The sequence below is a fragment of the Physeter macrocephalus genome, chromosome 21, assembly GCF_002837175.3.
Source record: "Physeter macrocephalus isolate SW-GA chromosome 21, ASM283717v5, whole genome shotgun sequence".
Taxonomy (NCBI): domain Eukaryota; kingdom Metazoa; phylum Chordata; class Mammalia; order Artiodactyla; family Physeteridae; genus Physeter; species Physeter macrocephalus.
Window position 1 is genome coordinate 91,937,280 of NC_041234.1, and position 23,516 is coordinate 91,960,795.

General features: G+C 37.7%; 1 protein-coding gene across 1 annotated transcript in view; it reads left to right on the forward strand.

Moving 5' to 3' along the window:
• Positions 1-23,516, forward strand: part of WDR44 (WD repeat domain 44) — an 83,272-nt gene that overhangs the window by 33,094 nt on the left and 26,662 nt on the right. The window contains exons 4-12 of the mRNA XM_007106995.2: positions 249-888; positions 1,374-1,504; positions 3,370-3,465; positions 4,977-5,113; positions 6,241-6,324; positions 11,956-12,062; positions 12,819-12,970; positions 15,723-15,861; positions 17,364-17,428. Coding sequence (XP_007107057.2) covers positions 249-888; positions 1,374-1,504; positions 3,370-3,465; positions 4,977-5,113; positions 6,241-6,324; positions 11,956-12,062; positions 12,819-12,970; positions 15,723-15,861; positions 17,364-17,428 — 1,551 coding nt within the window. The remainder of the gene's footprint in view (positions 1-248; positions 889-1,373; positions 1,505-3,369; positions 3,466-4,976; positions 5,114-6,240; positions 6,325-11,955; positions 12,063-12,818; positions 12,971-15,722; positions 15,862-17,363; positions 17,429-23,516) is intronic.

Sequence of the window (23,516 nt, forward strand, 5' to 3'; positions counted from 1 at the left end):
GCTTCATCACTTTCTAGCTTTGTGACCTTGGACAAATCACTTGGTCCCTCTGTGCCTTAGTTCCCTCATTTGTATAATGATGATAGTAAGAGTGCTATCTTACAAGGTTGTTGTAAAGATTAAAATACGTAAAGTGTTAAGAACATTGCCTGGCACATAGTAAGTACTATATAAATGATTAGCTGTTATTTTGTTCTTGTAAATAGCTTCACTGGTTTTTTTTCAACTGCTTTTTAACCTTTCATCAGATTATTGAAAGTATTATTGAAGAGAGTCAGAAAGTACTACAGCTTGAAGATGACTCTTCGGATTCCAAAGGAAAAGGACAGTCTGATCAGGCTACTGCCAGTCCTATCATGGCTGGAACAGATCTTAGCAATATACCTGGATTGTTAGCCGTAGATCAAGTACTGCAGGACGATTCCCAGAAGGCAGAGAGTCAGGACGTATCTGAAGAAACTGAATTAGAATCAAAAAAATGTTTTCCTTCTGATGACACATGTGACAAGCCAGTAGATGAAACCACTAAGCTAACTGAAGTAAGTTCAGCTGAACAACAGCTTAATGTGCCTGAAACTGAAACAGAAGGGTTGAACAAGGAAGCAGTGGAAGTCAAAGAAAGTGATGTTCTAGAACCTGCGTCCTCACACTCCTTATCTACTAAAGATTTTGCTGTTGTGGAAGAAGTTGCTCCTGCCAAACCACCAAGACAGCTTACTCCAGAACCTGATATAGTAGCTAGTACAAAGAAGCCTGTTCCAGCACGCCCACCTCCTCCAACTAATTTCCCGCCTCCTAGACCCCCACCTCCATCTCGACCTGCTCCACCACCAAGAAAAAAGAAAAGCGAATTGGAGTTTGAGGCTCTTAAGACACCTGATCTAGATGGCAAGTATTGATTGAGAAATAGCTATTTTTGTGGGGAGTTCTTGGAGTTGGAACTTGAACTTTCTGACTTTTTTTTTTTTCAGTTTATGCTGTATATAAGCACATTAATGACCAAGTTATAAAACTTATTTTAGTAATAGAAAGTCAAAATGTTTACAATGGTGTTGTTACATTAGTGTAATTAAACATTTCAGGAGACTTTCAAATCTGTTACCATTGGAGAGCCAGTGTGGCATAGTGAAAAGAGCATAGGATTTGGAGACTCAAGATTTGAATTCAAGTCCTAGTTCTCTTCATGTGTAAGTTGTGTAGCCTTGAGGAATTTAACATATTTGAACCCTGGTTTTCCCATATATAAAATGAGAGTAATAAAACCACTTTTCTCAGAGGATTGTTCTAAGCATCAGCCAGATAAAGGTTAAAGCACTTTTCAAGCTATGTATAATGTCTTATATAAATATTAGTTGTTGTTATTATTATTGCAGTTCCCAAAGAGAATATTACATCTGATACTCTCCTAACTACAAACATGGCTTCAGAGAGTACAGTCAAAGATTCTCAGCCTTCTCTTGATTTGGCAAGTGCTACCAGTGGAGATAAAATAGTTACTGCCCAGGTTGGTGAATTTGTGTTACATTTGATACAGGCTTTCTCAACTTTCTGCAACTGGCTGGTTTGTTGATTGTTTTGGTTTTGGTTTTGGTTTGTTGATTGTTGAACCTTCTTTCTTCTCCAGGCCAAATATTTCCTTGTCCCCAAAACCTGGCTACCTTACATCCCTTGTCTAGCTCTGCTACTTAAGTAGCTGGCTGATTCTGGCAAGCTATTTAACATTTGAGTCTGAGATGGCTCATTGATGAAATGAGGGGAAAACCTTCCTTGAAGGTTTCTTGCAAGGTTGAAATGAGCTAGAGTATGCCAAGTACCTGGCATGTAGTAGGTATTCAAAAAGTGACAGATGCTGCTATATGTAATATTTATTAATAAATACCAACTATAGTCTTCATTTATCTGACCTATAGTGGTCAAAATTGGGGACTTTTTTTAATATATAATTTCCTTTACCTAATCATGAAAAAGAAAACTTCATACACTAGGCTATGTATCCATATATGAGGCAATAGAAAGGATTTGATAACGTGAATTTCTACCACCGTCAAATTCTGGGATTCAAGGGGGTTACTTATGTGGTAGCTGTGGTTAGGGCAGGTTAGCCGACTGGGAGATACTATCATACTAAGTGAAGTAAGTCAGACAGAGAAAGACAAATATCATATGATATCAGAATCTAAAAAAAAATGATACAAATGAACTTATTTACAAAACAGAAACATACAGACTTGGAAAACAAACTTACGGTTACCAAAGGGGAAAGGTGGGGGGAGGGATAAATTAGGAGTTTGGGGTTAACGTATACACACCACTATATATAAAATAGATAATCAACAAGGACCTACTGTACAGCACAGGGAACTCTGCTCAATATTCTGTAATAACCTAAAAGGGAAAAGAACTTGAAAGAGAATAGATACATGTATATGTATAACTGAATCACTTCGCTTTACACCTGAAACTAACAAAACATTGTTAATCAACTATACTTCAATATAAAATAATTTTTTTTTTTAAATCAAGGATTCTGTGGCCACTGGAACTTGGAATAAAATTCAAAGCACATACACACACAAAAAGACACTATAGTCTTTTTTTTTTTTTTTTTTTAAAGAGAATGTTTTTTGTTTTGTTTTGTTTTTTGCGGTACGCTGGCCTCTCACTGTTGTGGCCTCTCCCGTTGCGGAGCACAGGCTCCGGACGCGCAGGTTCAGCGGCCATGGCTCACGGGCCCAGCCGCTCCGCGGCACGTGGGATCTTCCCGGACCGGGGCACGAACCCGTGTCCCCTGCATCGGCAGGCGGACTCTCAACCACTGCGCCACCAGGGAAGCCCTGACACTATAGTCTTTTCAGAGCCTTAGAGCAGAGGTCAACAGTGGGCTGATTTTGTAGGGTCCCCAAGCTATAAATGGTCTTTATATTTTTTAAGGGTTGTTTTTAAAAAAAGAATATGCAACAGATACTATATATGAAGCAAAAAGCTTAAAATATTTACTATCTGGCTCTACAGAAAAAGTTTGCCAACCCCTACCCTCAAGATATCCATGTGTATAGCCCTGATTAATGGCAATATTAGTGCTGGCATTTTACTGGTAGAGAAATGCTTTTGGGCCAGGTTCAGATAGAACATTTATTTGCTTTCAAGACTACTCAGACATTATTTCATGAGCAGCAACACTTTTGGTACCTAATGTTTTTCAGCGCGCTGGGAATAATAAAAGACTGAAATGGAGTGCTCCATTTAAATTTTCAGTAGGCTCCATTGTCTGTATTATGGAATTCTTTAGAACTGTGTGTGGTAATGAATAATTGAATATTTATAGAAATTGATTCAGTCTACTTTCTGTTTATAAAATTATAATTGCAGGAAAATGGAAAAGCACCTGATGGGCAGACAATAGCAGGTGAAGTGATGGGCCCTCAGAGACCGAGATCCAACTCTGGCAGAGAGCTTACTGATGAGGTATAATTAGATTTTTTTGTTCTTGAAAACATAAAATATAAAGGTCATGATGAGAAGATGAAAAAATTCTAGAGATGAATGGTGACGATGGTTGCACGACAATGTAAATGTTCTTGATGCCGCTGAACTATACAATTAAAAGTGGTTAAAATGGTAAATTTTGTATTATATATATTTTACCATGATTTTTTAAAATTAGCTTTATTGCTGTTAGGCAAAAAAATCATAATGTAGAGGAAAAAATGAAAATTGAAGATTGTCTTGGTTTTTTTTTTTAATATGCTGGAGTTTGAACTCTGACTTAAACTTGCCCTTTCACATAATTATATGGTGGAATAAGTGTATTGAAAGCAAGGCCTATGTTTTATGTTTTATAGAAAGTGGGCTTAAAAAAAACTTGATATTACAGGTTTATGTTTTTATACATATTAGATTATGTACAGTGTATACGGACTCAATGTTTAATTCTTACCTTAAAATTTAGTATACATCTGTTGGCCAATTTATTCAGAATGAAGTTTTGAAGCAAAATCTTAATTTTTGTTTCTTTTAAACAGTACATTTTAAAAAATTATTGTACTTTGGAAAACGGTTTGGTAGTTCCTCAAAATATTAAGCATCGAGTTACCATGACCCAGCAATACCAATCCTATGTATATACCAAAGAGAAAGGAAAACATACATCCACACAAAAAATATACATAGGTGTTCATACTAGTGAAAGTGTGGAAACGACACAAATGTCCAACACTGATGAATGGATAAATAAAATGTAGTATATCCATCCATGTGGACTATTTTTTGGCAATTAAAAGGAAAGAGGGGCTTCCCTGGTGGCGCAGCGGTTGAGAGTCCGCCTGCCGATGCAGGGGACACGGGTTCGTGCCCCGGTCCGGGAAGATCCCACATGCCGCGGAGCGGCTGGGCCCGTGAGCCGTGGCCGCTGAGCCTGCGCGTCCGGAGCCTGCGCTCCGCAACGGGAGAGGCCACAGCAGTGAGAGGCCCACGTACCACAAAAATAATAAATAAATAAATAAAAGGAAAGAGATACATGCTGCAATATGGATGAACCTTGACAGCATGATGCTAAGTGAAAGAAGCCAATCACAAAAGACTACATACTGTATGATTTAATTTATATGAAATGTCCAGAATAGGCAAATCCATAGAGAAAAAAAGTAGATTCGTGGTTGCCAGGGACTGGGAGGAGAGGGGAATATGGCATGACAGCTAATGGGTATATGGTTTCTTTTGGGGGAGGTAGAAATGTTCTAAACTTAGATAATGGTGATAATTGCACAACTCTGAATGTACTCAGAACCATTGAATTATACGCTTTAAATGAGTGCATTTTGCGGTGTGGAAATTGTATCTCACTAAAAACGTTTTTAAAATTATTGTACATAGTACTGAATGTATCTAGAAAGTTCTTAGCTTGAATTTTTGAGGATTTTGTAGATTCAAAAAGATAATTAAATTATAGGTACTCTCGGTGTTATTTTTTACTTCAGGAAATTTTAGCCAGTGTAATGATTAAGAATCTGGATACTGGAGAAGAAATACCTTTGAGTCTTGCAGAAGAGAAACTGCCAACAGGTATTAATCCTCTCACTCTACACATCATGAGAAGGACTAAGGAATATGTAAGGTATGGCCTAATGTTATTATTTATCATTTGTAGTATTTCATTCAGAGTGGTGAAAAGTTCTCTGTTTATGAACTATGAGAGTCCCTAATTTGGTTTCATTCAGTCTTCTTTTTTTAGAGTTAGTTAATGTATGTATTCTTAAACTTTTTTCCCTCTCTTTTTTAAAATGAGCTTTTTTTTTAAGATTCCACATATAAGTGATATCATAAAGTATTTGTCTTTCTCTGTCTGATTTATTTCATTTAGCTTAATGCTCCCAAGGTCCATCCATGTTGTCACAAATGGCTGGATTTCCTTCCTTTTTATGGCTGAATAATATTCTTCTGTGAGAGTGTGTGTGTGTGTGTGTGTGTGTGTGTGTGTGTGTGTGTGTGTGTGTGTCACATTTTCTTTATTCAGCTTTGTTCTCAAGATTGTACAATTACTTGGGGAAAAAAATATATATCTTAAATCTCATAGTATTTGGTTTGTCTTCTTTTTAAATGATTTATATTGGATTGGCCAAAAAGTTTGTTCGGGTTTTGCTATAACATCTTACAGAAAACCCGAACAAACTTTTCGGCCAACCCAATATTATACTAGAGACAATATTAGAACACATGAAGCTAAAAAGCCATGTGGGATAAACACCTGGTCTTCTGAAACCTTGCTTTAAGGATCAGAAATTTTATAAATAATTGTATTGTCTTTTTAGGGTCAGAAAGTGTCTTTAGAGTGAAGTGATTGACTTTACTGTGAGATGTATGTAGAACTAAGAAATAATTTCTGTGAAAGCAAAGCTTTCACATGATGTGCCTGGTAAGTAAGGAGGGAGATATTTATAAGTTAATGTGTCATTTCTGTGCAGCATGTTTTGCCCAGCAAAAAGCCTTGTTTGTGTTAGGCTTTTCATAAATTCCTAAATTGCATTCGTTTGCATTTTGTACATTGCACCTTGCTTAAATATTCTACTCTATGATCTTTCAAGTCTTTAAATTCTCAGGGTCATCATTTAAATTAAACTTATATAAAGCATGTTAACATTTTTTTCTTACACTGATTAGCTAACTGTATACTAAGTATACATAGAGATTTTTGAGAAGTGTAGGGGAAATGGCTTCTTATAAAATGACTACTTCTTCTTGTAGTAATGACGCAGCACAGTCAGATGATGAAGAGAAGTTACAGTCTCAACAAACAGATACTGATGGTGGAAGGTTAAAACAGAAAACGTGAGTTACAGTACATCCCTTTTCTTCATCTCAGGCTTTTATTAAAAAAAATATATATATATATACATATACATATATATATGAGAGCTGCCATATTTTAAATCTATACTCTGTCCAGTTTATATGTCCATCCACCACTACCACTCCCTGCCCTCGGGCAATGGATTATGAGTTCCTTGAGGCTGTCTTGGTCATTTTTATAGCATCTGACATACAGTAAATGATCAATACATTTTGCATCATGCTTGTATTTTTCTGATGGTAGGTTCCAAAAGTGTTGATAGAAGAACATGATTGTCCTTGAAGTTGCTTTTTCCATTTCTCATCTCTCCAAATCCTATTTGTCTTTCTAAACCCAACTACGTGAGATTCTTCCTGACTACTCCAGTTCATAGTAAAGTTTTTCCTGTTCTCAATTTCAATGACACCTATTGTCTACATAACTTACATTTGCTGTTTATATTTTATATTATCTTAAACTGTTTTCTGATTTTAAAAAATAAGATAAATACATGTTAAACAACTAGACCATATGTTGCAAAAGGATTTTGATCACACCATTCTTCTTTTTCCCCTATAAAAATCTAGCACAGTGGTGGACATATATGTTTTGCTTGATTATACACAAGTCACTTAATTGGCAATAATTCAGTCTAAGGCCTAAAATGAGTTCTCCACTCAAGTCTGATCTTTTCCTAGTGTGGCAAGTGTAGCAAAGAAAGCATTGAGATTTTTTAGAGCAGGTATGCCCACAGTGGAGGTATATGATAACACTTCAGCTATCTGGACCTTGGCTTTCTAGCAATGGCAACTATCGGGAACCAGAGAATTAGAATTATTCAGGAGACATATAGACATCCAGGAAAGATGTCACTTGCTCCATGCACTAAAGCTCATTATTTTTTAAAAGAAAAGCTCCTCAGGTTTATTCAAAGCCTTTATACTTACTTCTTACATAATTTCTAAAAATCTGGTCATCTGGTATCTGATCTCAGAGCAAAATAGAAGCAGCAAACTGACATGTAAATCAGCACATAAGAATGTCAGATAATGCTCTGATTCCAAGAGAGGAATCAGGAAAATGATAAAAAAGGACTCACACATTGCATAACCATTTCACATGGCAGTGCTTTCAACTTCTTCTCATGTTGTAACATACAGAACATGGTATTATTTGCACTGAACCCTGGGGTAAACTGATGAGGCAGCTGATGGCCAAAAGAGACTGGCCCAGGGTTCTGGTTTCTCTGGGCCCTACCCTGTTGCCTTGAAGGCTGAGAGGGGAACCAATATTATGGCTCACTTGCAATCCATTTGAAAAGCCTTGAATGTATTAAAGAATAGTAAAGATGGTAACTGACTCTATTTATTAAAGAAAGAAACTTATCAAGCATTAAGTGCCATTGAAGAAGGCACGAAAGTATGTATTTTAGAAATGTTCTCATCCAAAATGATTAAAATATCTGTTTTCTTGCTTAAAGTAGTACTAAACCTATAGTTAACCAGAAAATATAACTTCAGAGTTATAGGTAGCAGAGACCTTATTGTGATTTTTTTAAATGGTTTATCTGTTTTTAATCTCTGTATCTGTATTTAATCTCTGTAGCATAGATATAGAGAACAAATTAGTGGTTACCAGTGGGGAGAGGGAAGCGGGGAGAGGCAAGATAGGGGTAAGGAATTAAGAGGTACAAACTACTATGTGTAAAATAAATAAGCTACAAGGATATATTGTACAGCATGGGGAATATAGCCACTATTTTATAATAACTTTAATTTTTATTTTATATTGGAGTATAGTTGATTTACAATAGCATGTTAGTTTTACAGGTGTACAGCAAAGTGATTCAGTTATACATATATCCATTCTTTTTCAGATTCTTTTCCCATATAGGTTATTACTCAATATTGAGTAGAGTTCCCTGTGCTATACAGTAGGTCCTTGTTGATTATCTATTTTATATATAGTAGTGTGTATATGATAATCCCAAACTCCTAATTTATCCCTCCCCTGCCACCTTTCCCCTTTGGTAACCGTAAGTTTGTTTTCAAAGTCTGTATATTTCTCTTTGTAAATAAGTTCATTTGTATCCTTGTTTTTAGATTCCACATGTAAGTGATATCGTGTTATTTGTCTTTCCCTGTCTGACTGACTTCACTTAGTATGATAACCTCTAGGTCCGTCCATGTCGCTGCAAATGGCAGTATTTCATTCTTTTTTATGACTGAGTAATATTCCATTGTATATGTGTACCACATCTTCTTTATCCATTCCTCTGTCGATGGACATTTAGGTTGCTTCCCTGTCTTGGCTATTGTGAGTAGTGCTGGTATGAACATTGGGGTGCGTGTATCTTTTCAAAGTATGGTTTTCTCCAGATATATGCCCAGAGAAGTGGGATTGCTGGATCATATGGTAGTTCTTTTAGTTTTTTAAGGAACCTCCATACTGTTCTCCATAGTGGCTGTACCAATTTACATTCCCACCAACAGTGCAGGAGGGTTCCCTTTTCTCCACACCCTCTCCAGCATTTATTGTTTGTAGACTTTCTGATGATGGCCATTCTGACCGGTGTGAGGTGATACCTCATTGTAGTTTTGATTTGCATTTCTCTAATAATTGGTGATGTTGAGCATCTTTTCGTGTGCTTTTTGGCCATCTGTATGTCTGTATATTTTGGAAATGAATCCCTTGTCTGTCACTTCATTTGCAACTATTTTCTCCCATTCTGTGGGCTTTCTTTATGGTTTCCTTTGCTGTGCAAAAGCTTTTAAGTTTAATTGGGTCCCATTTGTTTATTTTTGTTTTTATTTTCATTACTGCAGGAGGTGGATCCAAAAAGATCTTGCTGCGATTTATGTCAGTGTTCTGCCTATGTTTTCCTCTAAGAGTTTTGTAGTATCTGGTCTTACATTGAGGTCTTTAATCCATTTTGAGTTTATTTTTGTGTATGGTGTTAGAAAATGTTCTAATTTCATTCTTTTACATGTAGCTGTCCAGATTTCCCAGCACCACTTATTGAAGAGACTGTCGTTTCTCCAGTGTATATTCTTGCCTCCTTTGTCATAGATTAATTGACCATAGGTGGAGTATAATCTATAAAAAGTTTGAATCACTACATTATACACCTGAAACTAATACAATATTATAAATCAACTGTACCTCCAAAAAAAAAGGTTTTAAAAAAATTTTTTTAAAGGTTTACCTGGGAATTCCCTGGCGGTCCAGTGGTTAGCACTTCGCACTTTCACTGCCAAGGGCCCGGGTTCGATCCCTGGTTAGGGAACTAAGATCCCACAAGCTGCGTGGTGTGGCCAAAAAAAAAAAGGTTTATCATCTGTGTTTTATGATTATCAAAAGTAATACAGAAATGGGTAGAAAAGAAAATGAAAGTCTCTCATACTCTCATCCCCAGAAATAATCTTTAGGTATGTTAACCGTAGAATTTTTTTTTTTTAATTTATTTTTGGCCGCGTTGGGTCTTCATTGCTGTGTGCGGGCTTTCTCTAGTTGCGGTGAGCGGGGTCTACTCTTCTTTGCCATGCGTGGGCTTCTCATTGCGGTGGCTTCTCTTGTTGCGGAGCACAGGCTCTAGGCGCGTGGGCTTCACTAGTTGTGGCACGCGGGCTTAGTAGTTGTGGCTCGTGGGCTCTAGAGTGCAGGCTCAGTCATTGTGGCACACGGGCTTCTTTGCTCCACGGCATGTGGGATCTTCCCGGACCAGGAATCGAACCCGTGTCCCCTGCATTGGCACGTGGATTCTTAACCACTGTGCCACCAGGGAAGTCCCCACCATAGAATTTTTTTTCTCACAAAAATGAAGTTATACTGTGTCTATAGTTTATTGACTTTTAAAAACAAATACCTATTATGTAATGGGCATCTCTTCATATCAGTACCAATTGTAACATATTGTAGTCTTTCTGTCAGTTAGACATGGGAGTTTGGTGCTGCAGATAAAATAGTTAGGAAGACAATCGTAGTCTCTGCCCTCATAGAGCTTCCAGTTAAATAAGAGAAACAGACACTAAACATGTAATTACACAGATGAACCTAACTATGTTTGTAGTAATTATTATAAAAGAATATATGGGGTGCTATGGGAGTGTATAACAGGAAAATCTGTTCTAAAGAGTCAAGGAGGCCTTTTTTAAAAGAGAGCTATTTGTTCTGAGACCTAAAAGATGAGTAGAAATTAGCCAAGGGAGAAGTGTTCCAGGCAGAAATAACCACCCATCCAAAGGCCTTGAGGTGACTAAAAGCTTGGTACATTTCAAGAACTGAGGTTAGGGCTTCCCTGGTGGCATAGTGGTTAAGAATCCACCTGCCAATGCAGGGGACATGGGTTTGAGCCCTGGTCTGGGAAGATCCTACATGCCGTGGAGCAACTAAGCCCGTGTGCCATAACGACTGAGCCTGTGCTCTAGAGCCCACGAGCCACAACTACTGAGCCCACGTGCCACAACTGCTGCAACCCGCACGCCTAGAACCCATGCTCCACAACAAGAGAAACCACCGCAAAGAGAAGCCTGTGCACCGCAACAGAGTAGACCCTGCTCGCCGCAACTAGAGAAAGCCGCGCACAACAATGAAGAACCAAAGCAGCCAAAAATAAATAAATAAATAAATTAATTAATTAATTTTTTAAAAAAGAACTGAGGTTAGTCTCATTTATTTTACTGCATTCCATTGTAAGGATATACCATAACTTATTTATCCATTCCTCTGTTAATGAAAATTCAGTTTATCTCTACTTTTTTTATCTATTCTAAACAATATTGCAGTGAACGTCTTTGTATACATGCTTGGCAACTTTTTCAAATACTATCCTAAATTTCATGAGCTCCCGTGAATTGGTAAAAATTTACCCCTGGTTTGTAAATTTTGTTCGGTTTTAAATATCATGTATGGTGCTTTGTTTTTTATAATTTTAATATATGAAATTTGAGACTTAGATAATTGAAAAAGCAATAAGTAAGTCCTACTTATGGAAGCCTGAGATGCATATTTGCATTACATTGTGTTTGGGAATACCTACTGGGAAAGCTCAGCCTAACTATATTGCATGCTAATACCCAAATGGAAAGAGAAGGGACAAGGGGCATCTTAGGCTACCAAAGCATTTTATTTTATAAGTAAATACCTCTTTACAGTTTCTTTGTATTGGTAAAATATGTTCTTAAGGATGACTCCCTAGAGCAGTCTTCTCAAAGCAATTCTCTCGCAGATTCATGGCCTCACCCCCAGACCCTCTAAATCACATGGACTGGGGACGGGGCCCAGGTATCTGCACTTTAAAACACTCTCCTCCCACTCCATTCCCACCAAGTGATTATTATCCACCACTGAAAACTAGTGCTCTAGAGGATATGATATTGTACACTGGGGGGAACTGCCTATATTTCCTTTGTAACCATATTGATTTGAGTATATTTATTCCATAGAACAGGGGATTTGGGAACTCAAAGACCTACTATGTATATAAAAAAGGAGTTATTTCAAAATGATACACTTTACCAGTCACAGCTCATGAGATTATCTGTGAATTGCTGAACTTTTACAATTAGTTAATAAGAAGTAATTTGGGCTGGGCTTTTTTGTTTTTTTTTTTTTTTGGTATTTTTGTTAAGGACTCAACTAAAGAAGTTCCTAGGAAAATCAGTAAAGAGAGCAAAGCACCTTGCTGAGGAATACGGCGAACGTGCTGTAAATAAAGTTAAAAGTGTTAGAGACGAAGGTAAGTGAAATAGAACATTTCAACTGAATACTTAATTGATTTGTAATCATTTAAATTTAGCCTGTAGTTTGTAAGAAGCATTCTATTTTATTGAAAGTAATAAACCGTAATAGCTAATATCTTAGCATTTCAATAAATCATGTTACTCTCACTTTCAATTTTATGAGTGGGAAGAAAAATGAATTTATGCATCTTAAACATGAATTTGTACATACTTTGTGACTAGCAACCTGGAAGAGTTGAGTGTTCAGTAATCAGTTGTAAATTCGTTTTGTAAGGCTATTTAGTGTTTATAAATATTCTCAAAATTAGGTAAATTTTCTGAATTTCCACACCTTAACTTCCTATGCCCTTGTTATAATTGTGCTCATTTGTTTTATTTAATAAACACTTATATAGTATTTATTCTGTGCCAGACACTGTTCCAAGCACTTTCACCTGTGTTAACTCATTTAATCCTCTTAAAAACTCTATGAGGTAAGTACCATTATTATCCCCATTTTATAGATGCGAAAACTGAGGCACAAAAAGGTCAAATACCTTGCCTGTAGTCACACAGATAATAAATGGCAGAGCTGGATTTGGCCCCAGGCAATCTGGTACCAGACTCCATGCTGCTAACCAATATGCTATTTAGTAATAGTCAGATTTTGCTTTTCCAATTAATGAATTTTCTTGGTAAGCAGTAGATATGAAAATATGACAGTAGCAATATCTATATTAGCTAGTGATGATTTCTATTGCTTTTCTATTCAGTGTTTCATACTGATCAAGATGATCCTTCATCAAGTGATGATGAAGGAATGCCATACACAAGACCAGTTAAATTCAAAGCAGCACATGGCTTCAAAGGACCTTATGATTTTGATCAGATCAAAGTGGTACAGGATCTTAGTGGTGAACATATGGTAAGCAACCTTTTTATTTTTCAGGATTGATTCTGTTTTCATTGAGAGAAATACTTTGGTTTCTATAAAGCTGATGTCTTATGTATGTAATTTCGCTAGCCTGAGCCATGAAGAGTGAATTGATAATAATATGATTTAATGAAAAAGTAATGCAAAGTCTGTCTCTGAATCATTGTTCAAGAAGTGACTTATAGAATAAGTAAACTCTAGGCCTGTATTATTAAGAAAGCTATGCAAACTTTCTTTTACCAGAGAAAGGTACCAAACTTTAAAGCAGTTAAGGGTGATCTGTCACTTTGAACAATGTTTAAAATGCTCCCTGGTATATTTTAAATAATTTATACAAATATTTCAGAAGCTCAATATATTTTGTAAAGTGACAGAACAAGGAGAGAGGTAGAGGTACAAGTTGTCTATCAGAGTTAAAATGTACCAAAGTAGATATAAAGTTCACAAATACATTACAGTTACCCCCTGAAAATGCTAGGAACGCAGGGAAGGCAGTAATAAACTCAGAACTGGGTAAGTGATACTGTTAGTTTTTGATCAGGGAACTACTTATCTATTTAGATTTTAAATCTAAAAGTTGGCTTACACATATCAGTTGGCAGCCAGATTTGAATTTACTTTGGTGCTTATAATCTACACATAAAACTTTTGAGTTGTATAGCACAGGGAACTATATTCAATATCCTGTGATAAACTATAATGGGAAAGAATATGAAAAAGAATGTATATGTATAACTGAATCACTGCTGTACAGCAGAAATTAACACAACATTGTAAATCAACTATACTTCAATAAAATAAATTTTTTTAAAAGTTTCAATTGAGGGCTTCCCTGGTGGCACAGTGGTTGAGAGTCCGCCTGCCGATGCAGGGAACACAGGTTTGTGCCCCGGTCCGGGAAGATCCCACATGCCGCATAGCGGCTGGGCCCGTGAGCCATGGCCGCTGAGCCTGCGCGTCCGGAGCCTGTGCTCTGCAACGGGAGAGGCCACGACAGTGAGAGGCCCGTGTATTGCAAAAAAAAAAAAAAAAAAGTTTCAATTGATTATAGTAACTTCCTTAAGGAATCTGACGAATTTCCTTGTACTGTATTGATTCTCTTTCATTATTTCCAGTTTTAAGTAAATCTCATTGCAGTAGGCTCCAAATGACAAATTTTTTAACATACTTGAATTTTGTGGAAATGAATGTTATTCCAGTAAATAAACTGTTACCTCTAGCTTGGATGATCTTTTTGACCTGCATAGATGTGTGTTATAATAGTGGTTATAACAATATTTGTTGTAATAGGATTTGGCCTTCCCAATTTAAGCATTCACATTCTTTACCATGCCCGCCCCCCCCCCACACACACACACACACACTTCCGCACTGTTTTTAGTACTGTCTATCTGGGAATTTTAGCCATATGCTGCAAAACCTTTTTTCTGGGGAGAAAAATAGAATGAGACGACACCATTCCAACACTTCTAAATGCCCAGTGCTGTGAGGGTCACTGCTAAGTTGGGCCTTATTTTTCCCTCAGCCCTGGTCAGGAGTTGTTATTGCTATTCTGAGGTCTGTGCCCCCTCCTATCCCACTCGCCCTCATGTTCAGCTAGGAGACTGAGACCCCAGACTAGGATTTGTTCTTTTGCAATGAAGGCTTCTGGCCACCTCAGATCTCCCATTTCCATTAATATGTGGACAAGGTTTTGGGTCTTGAAGTAGTTTATTTTTATTTTTTATAAATTTATTTATTTATTTATTTTTATTTTTGGCTGCGTTCAGCCTTCGCTGCTGCGCGTGGGCCCTCTCTAGTTGCAGCGAGCGGGGACTACTCTTCGTTGAGTGCACGGGCTTCTCATTGCGGTGGCTTCTCCTATTGTGGTGCCTGGGCTCTAGGCGCACAGGCTTCAGTAGTTGTGGCTCACCAGCTCTAGAGCGCAGGCTCAGTAGTTGTGGTGCACGGGCTTAGCTGCTCTGCGGCATGCGGGGTCCTCCCGGACCAGGGCTCAAACCCGTGTCCCTTGCATTGGCAGGCGGATTCCTAACCACTGTGCCACCAGGGAAGACTGAAGTTGTTAGTTTAGATTATGCAAACTGCAACTATCTTTTCCCTCTCTTCTAAAAGTCCCTTTTTGTGGTATTATAGCATCGTTGGACTATTGGCCTTAAGTGGTGTTAGTTATGTGAGCATTATCTTAGTGTATAGTAAGTCCCCTACATACGACCCTTGAAGTTGCGAACTTTCAAAGATGCGAACGTGCGTTCACGTGTCCAGTCACATAAGTTAGTTCACGTGTCTGGCGTACATTGTCACGTACATCCTCTACAAGTGGTTGTGTTTTTGTGTACTTCACTGTACAGTACTGTATAGAGTACAGTAGTATAGTATCTTTATTTCAAGCCCATGATGTCCTGAAACAGGCGTAAAAGCAGCGGTGATGTAGCTGGTACTGTACTGTGCTTTTCAAGGTGTACTGTACTGTAAGATTTTAAATGTTTTCTTTATTTTTTGTGTTCGTTGTTTATGTATTATTTGTGTGAAAAGTATTATAAACCTATTACAGTACAGTACTGTATGGTTGATTGTGTTAGTTGGGTACCTAGGCTGACGTTTTACGAACTCACTCTCGGAATGGAACTTGTCCATGTGTTGGGGATTTACTGTATGTGTAATTTGGCATAATTTTTTTCTTTGGCTTAAAAACAATGTCTCAACTTTTAAAATAATAACTTTGAACCTTCCTTTGTTTTCACAGGGAGCTGTTTGGACCATGAAATTTTCTCACTGTGGCAGATTACTTGCCTCAGCTGGACAAGACAATGTAGTAAGAATATGGGCTTTAAAAAATGCTTTCGACTATTTCAACAATATGCGGATGAAATACAATACTGAAGGTATTTTTCATTTATTGGTGGGTTTTTAAAAATCTGGAGACATCTGGCATTTTTACATTTTAGGTATAATGATACCCTCTTTTCTGGCAATCATTTGCAGCAAGCACTACTTTCCATAAAAGCCACAAACTTAAAACAGAAGTCAACAGCAAAAAGCATCTAAACCCAGTGAAAAAAGCTACCACAAAGTTTTTGACTTTATCTCTTTTTAGGTGTACTGCAGAGTTAAATTCATCAACTACTGAGAACAAAGTTATTTGGTTTCCCCTGGTAACTTTCAGTTCTATCTTAGGTTAAAATGAAATATCTGATTAATCTAGAAAAAGAATGAGAATAATGTATACATCCAGTAAGTAAAGAATGATTAAGGAAACATAGCCATGGAAAGTAAATGTGATTTGTCAGTACATCAAAGGGTATATGAAACTAGGTTAAATGGAAAAGAGAAACCCCAGAACATGATGTGTATACACAACGATTACAACTATGTAAAATATTTCTGTATCGTGTTATCAGCAAAGTGTGTCAAATTGATGTAAATAGGAGCTTTAAGTTTATGGGATTCTTTTCTTGTAATTATTGTCATTATTTACCTGCAGTACATTTTCTCCACAAACCCCTCACCACCTAATCATCCAAGGCTGAACACAAGAAATTAAGGGACGGGAGAAAGGAGAATGGAGGTAGTATGGGCAGGAGTATAGAGTGTAGTTGAAGCAGCAGTTTGAGGAACAAAGAAATCTAGGGAGAGCCACTAAACTGGCCAGCGAGGCCCATATACTTTAGTAGCCCCATGGGGTTGTTTGCAGTATGTTATAATACATAATTCAAGATGATGATGAGTTGACAAAAAGTAAAACTATGTTTATTATACATTTATTGCCCTGCCTGGAGCAGAAAGACTATTTTCAGTGGCCATTGAGACTTACCCCAGCCCAGACCCTTCCTGCCCCTGTATTCATCTTCCTAACTGTTACGATTGGCAAGAATGTCTTCACGATGAATAATGAGGACTTAACAGTATTTTTTTTAATTGGGGAAATGGTTAAGCCATTTTATAAATATTTTATATAAAAATGATAAAAACAAATATTTTGGTGCCTAAGAGTTAACGCTTCGTTTGTTTAGAAAAATGTATTTTTTGGGGCTTCCCTGGTGGCGCAGTGGTTGAGGGTCCGCCTGCCGATGCAGGGGACACGGGTTCATGCCCCGGTCCGGGAGGATCCCACATGCCGCGGAGTGGCTGGGCCCGTGAGCCATGGCCGCTGAGCCTGCGCGTCCGGAGCCTGTGCTCCGCAACGGGAGAGGCCACAACAGTGAGAGGTCTGCGTACCGCAAAAAAAAACCCCAGAAAAATGTATTTTTCCAGAATGATGTATTCTATGACTTTTAATTAGGTGTTACTGTATTATTATTTCTGATTGATGGGGTGTGTGTGTGTGTGTGTGTGTGTGTACACTTGTATATATACGTGCCTTTTTACAATTATTATGTTGTTTTAGGACGTGTGTCCCCATCACCTTCTCAGGAAAGTCTAAATTCATCAAAATCTGATACAGATACAGGGGTATGTTTATTATTTTATGGTTACTCTTGTTACATACTATGATTTTTTACCATAAAGTACCTTATTGTTTATCAGATATTACAGGTACATGAAAGCATTTAAAATTGAGATGCATTAGAAATGAGAGTTTTTTTCTATTAGAATTGGTAAGTGAAAAATTGTGATGTTTAAAGATTGTCAGACAGTAGAAAGCATTTAAAATTGAGATGCATTAGAAATGAGTTTTTTTCTATTAGAATTGGTAAATGAAAAATTGTGATGTTTAAAGATTGTCAGACAGTAATATTACTCAAGCTACTATACTAATGTAAACTTAAATAAAAAAATTCCCTCCCCTCAAATCCATGTTAGATATTTTAAAAATAATAATAGTAACGGACACCTGAATTAAAGATAATTAAGGAAAGAAAAAAGATATTGAAATATTTTATTTTTCCATCTTCTTGGTTTAATAAATGTTTTATCCCAGTGTCAGGTAGTTTAAAATATCTTAATGATTTTCATTTGGTTTCAGAGCTGGAAGGTTAAATATAACTAGTTTTAAACCTAAAAAGCGGAATGCAAAATATTATTCTAAGCTGTCCCTGTGCTTCTTGTGTATTCAGCAAGGCAAGGGTGATGTAAACAAAGAGAACCTAAAATGTCCACCTGCTCAACAGTATTTTCCTGGGATTTCATTGGCTCTATAGTATTTGACTCTAATTTTTCCCTACTCTAAACATACTCCTCTCAGCTTTCCATGGTTCTGTTTTTCCTTGTTCTCTTCCTATATCTCTGCTGTCTCTTCCTCTTCCACCCCCTAAAATGTTGCTGTTTCTCTGGGTTTTGTCCTTTGGCTATTCTCAGTTGACATATTCACTTGCTACCTCCAATCCTGAACTGGCTTAAGCTCCATAATTCTTGTTTCCTTTCAATAGCTTTATGTTTTTTAAACAACAGTGAAATCTTATTGTGCATGCTGCCCTTTTCACATAATAATATATATAGGCTCTCTCCACCTACACGTTCTTTAAGTACATCAATTAATAGGTCTGAAACTAAACTCCCTCAACAAATGTTTTCTGAGTGCCTGTTACATGTGCCAGACACTGCTAGATTCTGCAAAATCAAATGAGACTTATTTTCTGGCCTCAGGGACCTTGCTAACTAGTGAAATAGATATATCTGCAATTATAGTATTGGATGGTAATACTCTATAGAAGATACTACACAAGTATACAAGTTAGCCTTATGAATCAGGGTGTCAGGAAAAGCTCCCTGGAGGCTTTGAATGAGGAATCAACTATGTGAGGGAAGGAAGGGGCGTTATCAGAGCAAATAGCAAGCGCAAAGGCATGGAGGCTGAAACGACATGGCATGTTAAAGGTACTACCTGGCTGGAGCAAAGGGTGCATGTGTGAAAGTTGTAGGAAAGGTAGGCAGGATTGGTATTTTCAGTGGCTTTTTGTGTTAAACCAAAACATATGAACTTTATCCTCAAGGTACTAGGGAAAGATGGGATTTGAGGGGTTTGGGTCAGAAGCTGAATTAAAATGTTCAGATTTTTGTTTTGGAATGAGCATTCTCGTAGCAGTGTAAAAGATAGATTGGATGGGGGCTCCTGGCTAGAGACAGGGAGACCACTTAAGAGGCTCTCAACCCCAGAGAGAAGTGGGTACTTCGATTATGGTAGATTATGATAGCAGTGAGTCTAGAAACCATAAAGAGGAGCTGAATTTGAGAAATATAAAAGAAGGACTTGATGACTAGACTACCTGGGGTAGTAAGTGAGTAGCCTAGGATGATTCCCAGGTGTCCAGCTTGAGCAACTGGCTAGATATTAATGGTCATTCACGGAAATAGTTTTATTATTATCTACCTACAACCCTGCTTCTCCTGTTTTGAGCCTTCTTTAATGGCATCAACATCCATAAGTTACCTTTTTAACTCAGAAACACTCTATTACTTTTTCTTCCTTACCCACATACCAAATTAGTTAAAAATTCTGTCCACTCTACCTCCTCCTACAAATGCCCGTGGAATCTGACCCCTCATTACTCACCTCGTCTAGGTCCTTGACACCCATTTAAATACTTGCTGTAGCCTCCTAGTTGGTTTTTCTGTCGCTGGTCTCTACTGCCACCAGCTTTTTTTTTTGGCCACACCACGTGGCTTGCGGGATCAAACCTGTGCCCCCTGCAGTGAAAGCATGGAGTCCTAACCACTGGACCTCCAGGAGATTCCCCCTTTTTTTTTTTTTTTGGTCAAAATACAGATCTGTGCCATTTTGTGATTTAAAGTCTTCTGGTGGCTCCTTGTCACCATTCTTCCTGATATTACCTCATCTTACCTTTTGCAGTGAAAGCATGGAGTCCTAACCACTGGACCTCCAGGAGATTCCCTTTTTTTTTTTTTTTTTTTGGTCAAAATACAGATCTGTGCCATTTTGTGATTTAAAGTCTTCTGGTGGCTCCTTGTCACCATTCTTCCTGATATTACCTCATCTTACCTTTTTAACTCAGTTCTAATTCCCTAGTACCTGTGCATCCTACTTGCCATGCCAGATATAGGTCTGTATCCTAAACACTCTTTCACTTTCATGTCTTTGTTCATGTTCTTTGCTTTGCCAGGACTCCCTGTCCTCTTTTCTTACAGGGCAAAGCCCTACTCATCCTTCAAGATTCAGCTCAAATATCTTATCTTCCCTTATTATTTTCCCTGAACCAAGTAGACAAAATTGTTCCTCACTTGTGTTCTGACAGTACATCATATGTACTTTGACATTGATATTATTTACCATGCCTTCCTTGGCAGTTTGTCCCTCTGGGTAGGCTCAGGGCTGATTTAAGGCAAAGAACTGTACTTCACAGATCTTAGTATCCTTGGAACCTAACCCCATGCCTGACTGTGGTAGGCCTAAATCAGTGTTGAATTCCTGCTTCTGTGCCTTTCATTCATTCCTATTCCCCTTATCTGGATGCCTGCGGTCTCCCTTTTTTCTACTTAAAACTTGCCCATTCTTCAAGGCCCACTTCCTCCATAAAGCCTTCACTGACTAATGTAGCAGTGAAAATTTTAACCACTTTGCTTTAGGGGAAAAGGATTTGCTTTTATTAGTTTAATTTACCATAAAGTTTCCAGGCTTTGATTACTACTAAAAACAGAGACTATTTGTACTATCTTATATTATGCTTATTTTAACAATCCTACTTACAGATTCTTAACTACTTCCATCCCCCCCCCCAAAAAAAACCCCTAAGTAACTGCCAATCTTGTTTGAATAGAAGACCTTTTAAATGAGGAGCATAGGGACTTCCCTGGAGGTCCAGTGGGTTGGGACTCTGCGCTTCCAATGCAGGGGGGCATGGGTTCTATCCCTGGTCGGGCAACTAAGATCCCACATGCCTCGTGGTGCAGCCAAAAAAAAAAAAAAAAAAAAATGAGCGTAGTAGTTCTTTGACCCAAAAAGTACTGAGCCCCTGGAGTACTGAGCCTTTTTTCTGGAGTAGTTGAGTATCATTTATATCTATTGTTTTCAGGAAAAGATACTTTGGGGTTCCTTTCACTTCTGTCATTCTATATGGGGACAGTTAAAAGAAGCCTCTGTTTCATATGCCTTTGTCTTTAACCTAGTACTCGCTGCAGTGAGGCACAGTAAGCACAGTGGAGTTTATTTCCCTGATATGTGTGTTCTTTTTTTCTTTTTTCTCATGATAGTGATATCTTATATTTATCTCTTTTGATACGTTTTTACTCTTGCCTTCTTAGCATCCATGTAAAATAGAATACATAAAAGTACCTATTGTACAGTTGGGCATACAAAGTGAAACACCCAAGATAACTCACCTGCTCGTTGGTCATGCCAAGCCTAGAATTCTGGCTCTTGTGCTGTTTCTATTGATTTCCAAAAGTAGCTCAGTAAATGTAAGGAAGAGTGGCGTATTTAGTTTGCTCCATTATGCTACAGACTTGTAACATTTCTTCTTAACACTAGAAGTTGTAAATATGCTATCTACCTAAAAATTGATGTTTTTCTTGGATAAATCTGTTTGGTGCACTTGATTAGTGGAATATCAGTATGGGTGTTACAGCATTTAACTTCTGCTTAGAATTTTTGAGAGTAGATTGTAGGGGAGGAAAAAAATTTCCTCTACCCTCTTAGGTTCTATGGCTGGGAACTACGAAATAACCTAACAAAAGACAGATTAAGAGGAGAAAAGGTTTATTACGTATGCATATGGAGGCCTTCCTAGAGGAATAGTGAAGACCCAAAGAAGCTGTTAGACTTAGGCGGTTATATATCATTTTAACAAAGAGCAAGAAATTTGTGGAAAAGTGACAAGATAAAGAAAAAGAAGTTTAGGCTTTTAGGGGTGGTAAATTGTGGGAAGGTAAATCTACTGGGGGAAACTAATGGAAGATAAGGGTAATTTAGTAAGGTTCTGTTTAGGCAGTTAAGATTGATTCTCCCCTTCCTGGTAAGGGAGAGGTGAGGGGGAGACACCTTCACAAAGGGCATTTTATGCTCTGCTTGCAGGTAGAAAGGGGGAGGGCAGAGACTTTTTCTTGTGTCTGTTTCCTCTTAGTTGCATTCAGCTCAAAATAATCCTTAGGCAAAGGGGCACATTTGGGGATGACATATTCTGATCCCCTTCAAAATCATTAGAGTCTAAAATGGATGAAAGGCCTTAACTGTAAGGGAATGAGAGGGAATTTTTATGAAATTGTACATATGCAGTATTTATTAAAAATATGCACTGATTTAGATTTGGTTCAATCAACAAGCAATTTTTAAACGTCGACAGTGTGTTAGGCACTGAAAATATAAAGATGCAGTGGATAATTCATACCAACGAGCAATGCATGGGAGAAGACAGACATCAACAATGATATTGCATTGGCCAAAAAGTGCCTTCAGTTTTTAAGTAAAAATAAAAGACACATTTTTCATTTTCACCAAGGACTTTATTGAACAACATATTCACCCTTCTGTTCCACTACCTTCTGCCAATTTTCAGGCAACTTCATAATTCCGTCTTCCCAAAACTTTTTATCTTTTTGAGCAAAGAACTGTTCCAGGTGCCTTTTACAGTCTTCCAGGGAATTGAAATTTTTTCCTTTAACAGAATTTTGTAAAGACCTAAATAAAAGGAAATCCAAAGGCACAATGTCTGGTGAATATGGTGGATGAATCAGAACTTCCCAGCCATGCCGTAACAGTTTTTGCCTGGTCATCAAAGAAACATACAGTCTTGAGTTATCCTGATGGAAGATTATGTATTTTCTGTTGACTAATTCTGGACGCTTTTCGTCAAGTGCTGCTTTCAGTTGGTCTAATTGGGAGCAGTACTTGTTGGAATTAATCGTTTAGTTTTCTGGAAGGAGCTCATAATAGAGGATTCCCTTCCCATCCCACCATATACACAACATCACAAGGAGCTCATAATAGAGGATTCCCTTCCAATCCCACCATATACACAACATCACCTTGTTTGGATGAAGACGGGCCTTTGGTGTGGTTGGTGGTGGTTCGTTTCACTTGCCCCACGATCTCTTCCATTCCACATTATTGTACAGTATCCACTTTTCATCACCCATCACAATTTGTTTTAAAAACAGAACTTTTTCATTACGTTTAAGTAGAGAATTGCATGCAGAAATACTGTCAAGAAGTTTTTTTCCCGCTTAACCTATGTGGAACCCAAACGTCAAAGCGATGAACATAATCAAACTGGTGCAAATGATTTTCAATGCTTGATTTGGATATTTTGAGTATGTCAGCTATCTCCCGCGTGGTATAACGTTGATTGTTCTCAATAAATGTCTCAATTTGATCGCTATCAACTCCAATTGGTCTACCCGACCGTGGAGCATCGACCAGCGAGAAATCTCTAGCACAAAACTTCGCAAACCACTCTTGACACATTCGATCAGTCACAGCACCTTCTCCATACACTGCACAAATCCTTTTTTGCGTTTCTGTTGTGTTTTTACCTTTCTTGAAGTAATAAAACATAATATGCCAAAAACGTTGCTTTTTTTCTTCCATCTTCAGTATTAAAATGGCTACACAAAAATTCACCAATTTTGATAAGTCTTTTTTTAAATG